Consider the following 12,715-nt stretch of genomic DNA (forward strand, 5'->3'; position numbering starts at 1 on the left):
GTTTTGCATCACACACACTTCCAGTTGTTTGCATGGGCCGGTGCCCTCATCTCTGTGCGGCTTCATGCACTTATGGGTTGCTAATTTTAGGACATTGGGGCTGCGCTTTCACTTTTATTGGTCACGCACAACAGCATACCAGTTTCAATTATTACTTGTTCACACGCTCATAGCGTTTTTTCTTACAAATCACAGATTGGTATGTCATGGCGTTTACGCGATCATTGTCGCCCACCACACGTTTTGCTCATACAACCATGGCATCCATACTATTTCATAGGCGCACGGGTTATATGGGTCTTACATGTGCACCTTTTTCACACTGACCACACGGGCAGGCATCTCACTGCTGGTACCTCCATTACTTGACGCATCACGTAGGGTACACTGCTCGTACATCCATAGTATGTCTACGGTTCACATGCATGGCACACAATATTCATCTGGCCATACGCTATAGCATTCATACTTGGTAATCTCTTTCATTCCATTTAATCTCTGTTAGTTGTATTCCCATACGCACAGCAGTTCATACTGTCCACACTCATGTCACTCATGCGTCTACACGTTCTGGCGTCTACATTTCTCATGTTCATTCTATATGGTGGCACATCAATGGTTGGCATGCATACTGTTCACATGCTCATGGCTTTCCATACTGTTCATACGTTCACGGCATTTACACTGTCCATGCGCTAACAGCATTTATACTGTTCATACACGCATGGTTTCTTACCCATTGGTTTGTACACTGTTGCAAACGCTCACGAATTTTACTCGGTTCACACACGGATCGCTGTATAGCGTTCACACGCTCACTGCATTCACACCGGGCATACGCTCTTGGTTTTCCGTACACACATCATAGCATTCACACTATTTCATATGCTCTTGACATTGAAATTGTCCACACGCTCAAAGCGTCCACACCGTACGCATTTGTCCAGACGTTCATAGCTCTACACTGTTCGTGTGCCGTGGCATTTTTCACTGGGCAGTTGCGGTGGTTTTTACACGGGTCCATGCGCTCTGGCGGTTATTTCATGCATTATGCTCATGGCATTTCATTTCTGTTGGTACGCTCAGGACATCTACATGATTGTGGCATTCATGCTGGTCATAAGCCAGGGCAGCTATACTCGCACCAGTTACACTGCATACACTCATGACATTAATACTGCCCGTACGCTTGGTATTCATACAGATCGCATGCCCACAATATTCATACTGTGCACACACCCACAGGTTTGCTGTCATATGCACATGGCGTTTTGCACCTTTCATATGATCAAACACACATACGGGTCATGTGTCGGCATCAATACCGTTGCATTCACTGCATGCTGGTCATAAGCTCAGTATCTATAGTGGCCATGCGCTCATCGCATGTACATATGGTCATGGCATCATCACTGTGTTTGTTAACCACACTGTTTTCACACGCTATTAGCATTTTTTACTGTCATTTGCTCATGGCTTGCACACGGTTCATACACGCAGTTATACTGTCCACATGCAATGGTTTTTATTTTGATCATACGCAATGGTATCAATACCGCTCATCCGCTCATGGCATTTACACGGCCACATGCTCTTGGCATTGACATTACATTTTTTGCCATCGTACTGCACATACGCTCATCAGCATCCATACCGTTGCATTTGTCCTTAGCTCTTACGGTGGCATACGCTCACGGTTCTTTGCTGATCATGCACTCTCGTTGGTCAGACATCCATTGCTTTTCATGACACACATGCACTCTTGACGAGGGACTGGTTGTGCATGTGTGGTGCTTTGTTTCTGTGTTTCACATGCCTCGGGCTTTCGGGCTGTTCAGACGCTCATGGTGTCAGTGCCATGCGAAGGTGCATGGCATTGGCGAGCTGGTAGTGCTTGGTTTAGTGTATATACTCATAGTTTCATTGTACATTATGGGTGCTTCCATGCAGTGCATGCAGTAATAGTACACATACGCGCATACCATCACACGACTCACACGCTCTTAACTTCGCGGTGCCCACGCTGGGACTAAGTTATAGTTCCCATGACTACCACGCCTTCTGAGCAATAACATCACGACACAAAGGTGGTTTAACCTGTCATGTCTGCCACGTCTGCAGGAGGAGGCACCATGCAGGTTATTGTTACCGACACGTTCTTCAGAGCAATAACATCACGACACAGGTGGTTTACCTGTTATGCCTGCCACGTCTGCAGGGAGAGGCAGCACGCAGGTTATTCGTTACTGACACGTCTTCAGAGCAAGTACATTATGACACATAGGTGGTTGTTTTCCGGTTATGCCTACCACGTCTGTAGGGGGATACGCCACGCAGGTAATTGTTACTGACACGTCTTCAGAGCAATAACGTTATGACACATAGGTGGTTTCTTTACCCGTTATGCCTGCCACGTCTGCAGGGGGAGGTACCACGCAGGTTATTGTTACTGACACGTCTTCAGAGCAATAACATTACGACACACAGGTGGTGGTTTTCCCGTTATGCCTGCCACGTCTGCAGGGGGAGGCACCATGCAGGTTATTGTTACTGACACGTCTTCAGAGCAATAACATCACACCACACAGGTGGTTGTTTTTCCCGTTATGTCTGCCACGTCTGCAGGGGGAGGCACCATGCAGGTTATTGTTACTGACACGTCTTCAGAGCAATAACATCACACCACACAGGTGGTGGTTTTCCCGTTATGCCTGCCACGTCTGCAGGGGGAGGCACCATGCAGGTTATTGTTACTGACACGTCTTCAGAGCAATAACATCACACCACACAGGTGGTGGTTTTCCCGTTATGTCTGCCACGTCTGCAGGGGGAGGCACCATGCAGGTTATTGTTACTGACACGTCTTCAGAGCAATAATTTCACGACGCATAGATGGTTGTTTACTTGTTAGGCCTGCCACGTCTGCAGGGGGATGTACCACGCAGGTTTTTGTTACTGACACCTCTTCAGAGCAATAACATCATGCCACATAGGTGGTTGTTTACCAGGTATGCCTGCCACATCTGCAGGGGAGGTACCACGCGACAATTGTTACTGACACGTTTTCAGAGCTATAACGTTACGACACATAGGTGGTTTCTTTACCCATTATGCCTGCCACGTCTGCAGGGGGAGGTACCACACAGCTTATTGTTACTGACACGTCTTCAGAGCAATAACATTACGCCACACAGGTGGTTGTTTTCCCGTTATGCCTGCCACGTCTGCAGGGGGAGGCTCCATGCAGGTTATCGTTACTGACACGTCTTCAGAGCAATAACATCACGACACATAGGTGGCTGCTTACCTATTATGCCTGCCACCTCTGCAGGGGGAGTTGCCATGCAGGTTATTGTTACTGACACTTCTTCAGAGCAACATTCCAAATTAGGTTTGTTACCCTTCATGCCTGCCACGTCCGCAGGGTAAGGCTCACGCGGGTCCACACTACTGACACAGTCGCAAGGCAATAGACCACGGGTGAGCAAAAGCTACTCGCCACACACATGGGGTCACCACGACAACACGTCTGCCAGGGGATACACCACACAGGTTGTCGCCAACATGTTTCCAGCAGAGTCCATTCACACGGTCCACGGCCCTATTAGCGCCTGCTTCTCCGGCATTATCATTTGCACAATTGTCCAGCTTGTGGGCACGACTGCTCAGGCACAGAGCGGTAGTGTCTGCAGGTACATTTGGGTAGGCAAATTACAGACAGGATAGCTAGTGGGTCACTCGCAGTGGGACACCATTCATGAGGTGGTGTTAGGATTGGGGCATTGGGTTAGCTTAGTTTTCAGGTAAGGTGCTCAGATATTGTTTGATCTACAGGAAATTAGGCTGTTCAACGCCAAGGGTAATCGGGGGGTGGTGGTTGTGTCTATATGCAAACAGTTATATATTTGGCCACTTATTAGCAGGAACATGATAGGATTCATCAGGCCTGATGGGTCACAGTGTTTCACTCCTGCACTGATATTAGGCAGCATGCTACAGCGGACATCGGCTGGGGGTTTGGCCTGACCTTGCTCAAGTGCCAACTCTGGTTTCGGTCAGGGGTGGACATGACTACAATGCTCTTCAGTTTCCAGGCATCGATTCCTCGGCCAGTCAGTTCGCTTCACCAATTCCATCTCAATATCAGAGCTTTATCTTGGTCAGCGCTAGGGTAGGGGCTTTAGTCCTTGATTACATTTAATTCCCTACTAGATTTACTTTTTGCCCTCTTAAGGTATGGCCTCCGTCGCGGTCATTGGGCACATCTCAGACCGATAGGTTAAGTCATAATGTGTACATAACAAGTAAATATATATATCATTATCACGAGTACGAATGTGTAAGCCCCGATCACAAGTGTGAAGCCTAGTTAGGCTGTATTTGTGAGAGGGGCGGTAACATCTCCACCCCCTCGCACGTCAGGCGGCACATAGGGTTGTGGGCGGGGGCAGGGGTATATAACGCCCCTACCTCCTGTCAGTGGGCCGTTCCTGACGTTTGCGGACCCCTCCCAACCCTCCCTTTATTTTTCCTCTTTTATTCTTCATTTCATCCATTACAGGGCATGCCCTCTTAAGGTATGGCCTCCGTCGCGGTCATTGGGCACATCTCAGACCGATAGGTTAAGTCATAATGTGTACATAACAAGTAAATATATATATCATTATCACGAGTACGAATGTGTAAGCCCCGATCACAAACATGTTTTAAAGCTTTTTTTAATTGCCATCTTGTGAATAACCTGTTTGCTACAAAACCAAACTTTTTCGAAAAATGTGGCAAGCCTGTCGAGCTAAACTTTTGCAAAGTTTGCTCAACTTTAGTAGGCATGACAGTCTCATGTTAGCATCCCATGACATCAACTATTGTAGTATTCCCCAACCAGTAACTCAAGAGGTTCTTTTTTTTTTTAATTAGATCTTTTTCATTAAGTTTTTTTTTTAACAAGTACAATTTACAGAGTACAACTTGGAGACAGAGAACAAAGTGAGATTGCATGTGAAATATCAAAGAATTAATACTGTCCAAAAAGACCATAGCAATAATGGTCCCCATGACCACTGCAATAGCATACACCAGGAAAGACAACAGACATACAAGTACACTAAATAATACAAACAGGTCCCCTACGAACTGTTGGGGCCTAACCTATAAACCTGCATCGGGGATTCCAGACCATATGGAACTCACACATGGCTTTATGCTTTTCATAGATAACCCTCTTTAAATAAACAAGTGGAACCCTAGCAACTAAATCAGCTACTGTAGGGGGACTTGCCCGTATCCAATATTGAGCTATAAGCTTTCTTGTTTGGTACAGTATACAAAAAATAGCACGTTCAATCCCTGATGGCTCAGTTCCCCACCCTATCAGGCCCAGTAGACAGGGCTTAGGTTCCAGTGGTACTACTAATCCATACACACTTTGGATGAGTGACAGCATCTACCTCTAGAAAGGAACCAGGATTGAGCATTCCCACACCATGTGAAACAGATGAGTCCCCAACTGGCCACATCTTGGGCATGAAGAGTCAGGTCTAAGACCCAGCCTATGCAGGAGAACAAGAGTTTTGTACACCCTGTGTAGAAGAAACAACTGCAACAAACGATTGGCCTCAGAGAGGGGCAGCAGGGGAGTATAGGACAAAGTAGTGGACCACTCCTCATCCGATAAGGGCACCAAGTAACCTTCCCACTTAAAAAGGGCCAACAAGGGAAATTTCTCACGATAAGAGTGTAACAATTCCACATAAAGGCATGAAATAACCCCAGCAGAATCCGAATTAATGACAACTGATTCCAAAACAGCATTAGTGTGTATCTCCAGCGACCCCAGCCTACCCTGTGCTTCATAGACATGACAGAGTTGTAAATATCTATAAAAAGAGGAACGTGGCAGCCTAAATTTAGTCTGGAGCTCCTCATAGTCCTTAAATACATTATTCGAACACAGCTGTTCTAACATGCAGAGCCTCTTCCGCTCCCAAAACCCCACTTCCTGGAAAGAAAGAAATTCAGCCAGGCCAGGTTTGTGTCACAGAGGTGTGAACTTTGTGAACTCAAAGTTATAAATAAACTAATATATCCAAGTCCCTTGCAGCACCTTCTCATCCTAAGCTGTTCGTCATTGACTATACCTGCTGTCAAGAGGACTTGTTTTAGCAAGACCTGCCCGCTCAACCAATCACTGACTGAGGCAGTACAACAGTGCTGTCAATGGGCAGGCAGGTTCTGCCGAGAGGTTTCGTCTCGGGAGCAGAAACAATCGGTTATAAGCAGGGTGTCAAAAAGTGCTGGAATAGGAGCTGTGGGAAGTATTACTTATTTTGACTGTGCCCACATAAGAATTCTATGAAACGTAAACGCCCCTTTAACCCCTTAAATGTACCGCAATTATCCATAATTTACCCCTTAACTGTCGCGTTTAATCAGATAACTGCACTTGAGAGCTGCAATGAAAGTCCCCCTGCCAGATTGGCAACCCTGCCCCATATAGGTCATTAGAATCACCCACACTAAACCTGTTACACAGGCTTGTAGTGCGGGTGATCCTGATTAAAACGCTTCTTACCTGGTTAAAAATGGTTCAGCACTTCTTAAGATATATATATTTTTAGTCTTCTGTTATTCCCTGGCTTGGGACTCAGTGGAAGGTGTTATCTCGGACTCGGCCACACGTCATTCTAGCTGGGCGGAGCTGCCGCCCGGCTCATGAATATTCATGAACTTATCCTCCTGGTCTAATTCTTCTTTCTCGGTCTGTTTGTGAATAAATACACCCTCCGTCCCTCCCTTCCTCCCACCCCCGGATTTTCACTTATGCAGCCCGTCTTCTTACTTGTATAGGGCCGCAGCTTGAGTGAAGCCGGGGGGGAGAACGCTGCTTCCGGGTGTACGGAACGCGGCGCATGCGCGGCCCTCCACACCAGACCGAGAAAGAAGAATTAGACCAGGAGGATAAGTTCATGAATATTCATGAGCCGGGCGGCAGCTCCGCCCAGCTAGAATGACGTGTGGCCGAGTCCCAGATGATAACGCCTCCCACTGAGTCCCAAGCCAGGGAATAACAGAAAACTAAAAATATAGATATCTTAAGAACAGCTGAACCATTTTTAACCAGGTAAGGAGCGTTTTAATCAGGATCACCCGCACTACAAGCCTGTGTAACAGGTTTAGTGCGGGTGATTCTGATGACAGATTTCCTTTAATAGCAGAGCATTATTTAATGTTTGCAATCTAAAGATTGTATATAAAAATTCTGTATAGGGACTTAAAAAGTGTAAATAAAGAAAAAAAATGTATATTGTTTAACTATAAATAAGCCCCTTACCTAATCAAAATAAAATCATCTCCATTTTCCATTATTTAAAAAAACAAAACAAAAACAAAAAAATATTTGGTATCAAAACCGCATTATTAAAACAATATATTTCATCTACTATAGATACAACTATTGCCGTTGTTAAGTTTTCTGTTGGTTGGTGTGATATTGTTGTATTGTTTTGGGCAAAGAAGGACGACAATCGCATGTCATGATGTCCTACTAGACATTTTGTAGCATGTCCCACTGCCTTTATTTTGTAATATGTTAAAAAAAAAAATTTCCAATAAAAACGATAAAAAAAAAATATATATATATATATATATATATATTTATTTCATCCCGTACGGTGAATGGCACAAACATAAAAAATAGCGACGTCCAAAATTGCAGATTAGTCACTTCCACGTCCCAGAATAACACTGAATAAAAAGTGACCAAAAAGTCATATATGCACAATAATGGTACTAGTAAAAACTACAGATTATGGCGCAAAAAGTTAGCCCATACAACCCCATGTACAAATAAATTAATTAATAGGCAAAAAAACATGTAAACATGAGTATTGTTTTAATTGTATTGACCAAGAGAATAAAGATAACATGTAAGATTTACTGTAAAGTGTGGGTGAACAGGAGACCGATGAGGGGTTAAATAAGTACCTGCAGGCCAGTGATCGGTCCCCACGAGGATCTTTTTCTGTCTTCAGTGAATTGCGTGCTTGAGATGGGCCGCAGGTCACGTGAGCACTCAGTCGGCGCAGCGCTCACATGACCCGCAGCAATGAATATTCATATTCAGCTGGTGGGCTCGTCTCCAGCGAGCAATTCACTGAAGATGAAAGAAGATCTTCGCAGGGACAGATCTTTGGGCTGCAGGTATGCATTTAACCCATTACACCCCTCATCGGTCTCCTGTTCACTCACACTATAACCCAGTGTATTGGGTTTAGTGTGGGTTAACAGATGATAGTTTTCCTTTAAAGGGGTTGATCCTGAAACTGTGGAATGGAGCATTTTCTTTGATACGATATATTGCAGATTCCAATCCTCCTTCCTAAAGAGCTCAAATCGTTTTTAAGATGGATCAGCACACTAAGGTAGCAGGTTACAGATGTCCATAATAATCTTTGGAGAGGGGAAGGGGCAGAAGGAGGAGTTACTGGAGAGAAACACAGGTACATGGTTGCAGGTTAAAGTGAGTATTATACCTCACCTAAGTGCTAAAGTAATAGCTTACACAGCTCTATAATGTTCTCTATGCTGCTGCTAAAGAAGTATAGGACAATAGGCTCCTCTCCTGCATGTGCAATGTATGGGAGACATAACAGAGGATTGCTCCATGTACTAGCTCCGGGACAGCTGAAACCTGTGGATCATAAGTCAGTTCAAAATACCATATACAAGTTGTATAACCAAAAAATAAGGTGCAGCTCACAACAGAAGGACCGAGGCAGTTAAAGCTAAGGCCAGACCCCACCGGCAACAATAATGTAAATTAATAAAAACCTATAGCTTATGCCTCTAGGACCTCACCAATGGTGCATAATGGTGTGGACAAAGATGGATGTAACAGCGTTTGTTCAAAAATTGCTTTTAATTCAGATAAAATGTAATATATATGTAAATAAAATCGTAGCAAAATATCACATTACACTGGCATTGATCTGATGAAAAACTCACTGGGCCCTAGTGAGGTATCAAAAATTGTGTGAATTAATTCACACAATTTTTGATACCTCACTAGGGCCCAGTGAGTTTTTCATCAGATCAATGCCAGTGTAATGTGATATTTTGCTACGATTTTATTTACATATATATTACATTTTATCTGAATTAAAAGCAATTTTTGAACAAACGCTGTTACATCCATCTTTGTCCACACCATTATGCACCATTGGTGAGGTCCTAGAGGCATAAGCTATAGGTTTTTATTAAGTTGTATAACCGCCAGAATTAGTGCTACTTCTCATGCACACAGAAAAGAAAATCCTGAAAAGTTACCTAAAACTGCAGCTAAGCTCTAAAAGGTTGTTGGTAAACACAATGGGGGACATTTATCATTGTTGCCTTAGTAAGAGAGTTCTACGGTCATTTTTTTTTTCTGCTTTAGTTTTGCTTATGTGTTACATATTTATACTATCACAGGGGGTGGATAATTTTTTAGCCCACAAGCTAAATCCAATTCAGAACACCACTATGTAACACCACCTTCTCTCCTCAGACTTCTCTGCTCTAAAGTCGCAGCTGTGTTAAAAATGTGCAAAAAAAATAAAAAAATAAATAAAAAAGGAGGACTTCTTTGGATTCAGTAGACAACATCATTAACCCGCGTTTTTTTTTTTGTTAAATATGAATAAAATGGTTAATGAGGGCTTGTGGAGGAGTGTTTTTTGGAATAAAAGTTTTTAAAACATGTGTTTTTTTAAGTTTACTTTACAAGCTTAGCAGTGGTAGCCATCTTACAGGAGTCCATTACTAAGCCAGGGCTTAGCGTTAGCCCCAATTACAGCTAGCGCTAACCCCCAATTACCCTGGTACCCACCGCTACAGGGGTGCCAGGAAGAGCCGGTACCAACAGGCCCAGAGCATCAAAAATGGCGCTCCTGGACCTAGACGGTGACAAGCTGGAGTTATTCAGGCTGGGGAGGGCCAGTAAATATGGTCCTCGACCACCCTGGTAATGTCAGGCTGTTGCTGCTTTGTTTGTGTCAGGCTGAGAATGAAAATATGGGTATCCCCATATGTTTTTTGCATAAATAATTAAATATTGTTACTGGCCCTCCCCAGCCTATATAACTTCAGCCTGTTCCCACCTATGCCCAGGAGCACCATTTTTGACACTCAGGGCCTGTTGGTATCGGCTCTTCCCGGTACCCCTGTGGCAGTCTGTACCAGGATAATAATTGGGAGTTAGTGCTAGCTGTAATTGGGGCTAACGCTAACCCTGGTTTATTTATGGACTCCGTCTTTAAGACAGGTTCCAGTACTAAGTAAATAAAATAAAAAAATAAAACATTTTTAAAACTTTTATTCCAAAAAAAACACTCCCCGCAAGCCCTTGTTAATCATTTTATGAATAGTAAACAAAAAAAAATTGCAGGTCATTGACGTAGTCCACCGAATCCGAAGTAGTTCATAGGATACAAGGATCTGAAATGAGAAGGGAAAAAAACAAACAAACCCACAAGAAATTGGTTAGTACATAAACACCCATAAATCAGGGTTTCCAAACAGAGAGCCTCCAGCTGTTGCTAAACTACACAGCCATTGGCTGTCTGGGAATGATGGGAGTTGTAATTTAACAACAGCGAGCCTCCAGTTAAGCACCAGCTGGAGTCTCGCTGTTCCTAAACTACAACTCCCGTGAGCAGAGTTGTAGTTTAGTAACAGCTGGAGGCACCCTTGTGTTAAAATGGCTCCCCGGCTACCCGCCTGCTTCTCCCACCAGCCAGCTGTTGTAAGACTACAACTTCCAGCATGCCCTTACAGAGAAGACATGCTGGGAGTTGTAGCTGCAACAGCTGGCGGGCAGGTGGGTAGATGCTGGCGGGTGGCTAGGGAGTGGAGAAAGCTGCTTGAAGACTACAACTCCCAACATGCTGTTACAGTGAGGACATGCTGGGATTTATAGTCTTGCAATAGCTAGCAGGCAGGAGGAAGATGCGGGTGTGTGGCCAGGGAGCAAAGCTTCTCAAAAAGTGACTTTTTGTGCGACTTTTCAAAAAGGCATTTTTGTTATCCAGGTCTGACCTGGCTTTGGAGTAGGTCAGACCAGGTCTGACCTCCCCCATTTCACATCTATCCACCCATTTCATGTTCACTGCCCATTTCACATCTCCCCCATTTAATTTCGATTCTCCCACCTACCATTCTCTCTCCACACCCCCCCCCCCCCCCGTCACATCTTCCCCACTGTCACATTCCCCCATCACATCCTCCCCCATGTCACATTCCCCCCCCACCCCACCTGGCACATTCTCCCCCCATAGTCACATATCCCCCCGCTGGTAGGTAGCTTCTTGTACTGCAAATACACCGGGTTTTCCGGACGGTTTCCAAATCTCCCACCGAATCCGGGAAACCTAGCGTGTTTGCAGCTGAAAAAGACCTTTCCCCGTCAGCCAATCACATGACTCGTGACACTGCCACGGCCACGGCCAGTGATTGGCTAAAAAGGGAAAGGTCCTTCTGCTTGTATGGAGGAGACATCGGACCGCACGGAGGGGAACGGCATCTGCAGGGACCGGGAGTAAGTGAGCATAAGGTTTTTTAGGTTTCTCCCTGCGCCTCTTAGCACAGTATTTCTCTACCGTGGTGCCTCTCGCTGTTGTGAAACTACAACTCCCAGCATGCCGAGGCATGGTGGGAGTTGTAGTTTTGCCACAGCTGGAGGCACCCTGGTTGGGAAACACTGACTTTTAGTATTTTAATTAGTTTTTACCTGCTCTGACCGGCCCCCGCCTGCAGCCGCACATGGGACCCGGCCCGACAAGATAACTGCAAGTTTTCTAGGGGGGCCGTATCGATATATATCGCAATTTTCAAAAATCGCGATTTGATTGCTTTTGCGATATAGATCATGCAGCCCTGGTGTGCACACAAAAGGCGAAAATATGCTCCCAAAATAAAGCAGCTTTTAAAGGGGTTGTGACATCACGCCCGGCAGTCGCGAACACGGAAGCTCGCACACAGCGTTCGGAGTAATGAACTTCCGGACGCTGCATGCGGAGCTCCAAAAGCCAGGGCAGCGCACAACCCCTTTAAACATAACTAGATTCTTTAGAAGTCCACAAGTAAAAGCACAGTTTGACAACTAAAAAATTATAAAGCAAATGCAGAACCGAATTACTATCTTAAAGAAAATTCCTTAAACGTTTGTATAAAGTCAGACATTTTTTATGTCATCGAGACATTTGTTAAACAAGTGACCCACATGCCACCAGAAGAAAATAAAATGGCTCCCAATGTGGAATACACAACACCGCCATGGCTTTCAGGAAACTGCAATGAATGTGAACATGAGTTATTAGCACTTTTAATGTCTCTGGTGGCATGTGACCCCGGAGTGGATGGTACAAATTATACCTTACTTCTATTATACTCCAAGTCTACAAGCTGTGACACAATCTATTAGCGGTTATCATGAGTGCTTTTCTATTTGTTCTCTGGCTGTTAGTTAAGTAACAGAAAATGAACAGACACATTTCACATCTCTGACCTTGCTTTTCATAATGGAATCAGAAGCACCCAACAAAGACTGAATGCATGCTGACAGAGCGTCTTGCGACAGGCCTTGAAACACTGCCCTCTAGTGAGAAAAGAGAAAATAAAAAGGATGTAAATCATGATCTAAATACAAATATTTTACATTAGAAATGGAAAGAAAGGTCTA

At 44.5% G+C, this 12,715-nt stretch overlaps 1 protein-coding gene across 2 annotated transcripts in view; it reads right to left on the reverse strand.

Moving 5' to 3' along the window:
* Positions 1-12,715, reverse strand: part of COG3 (component of oligomeric golgi complex 3) — a 108,986-nt gene that overhangs the window by 35,500 nt on the left and 60,771 nt on the right. For both annotated transcript variants that reach the window (XM_056555415.1, XM_056555413.1), the window contains exon 16: positions 12,542-12,631. In XM_056555415.1, the coding sequence (XP_056411390.1) occupies positions 12,542-12,631 (90 nt within the window). The remainder of the gene's footprint in view (positions 1-12,541; positions 12,632-12,715) is intronic.

The sequence above is a fragment of the Hyla sarda genome, chromosome 2 (genome assembly GCF_029499605.1).
Source record: "Hyla sarda isolate aHylSar1 chromosome 2, aHylSar1.hap1, whole genome shotgun sequence".
NCBI lineage: Eukaryota > Metazoa > Chordata > Amphibia > Anura > Hylidae > Hyla > Hyla sarda.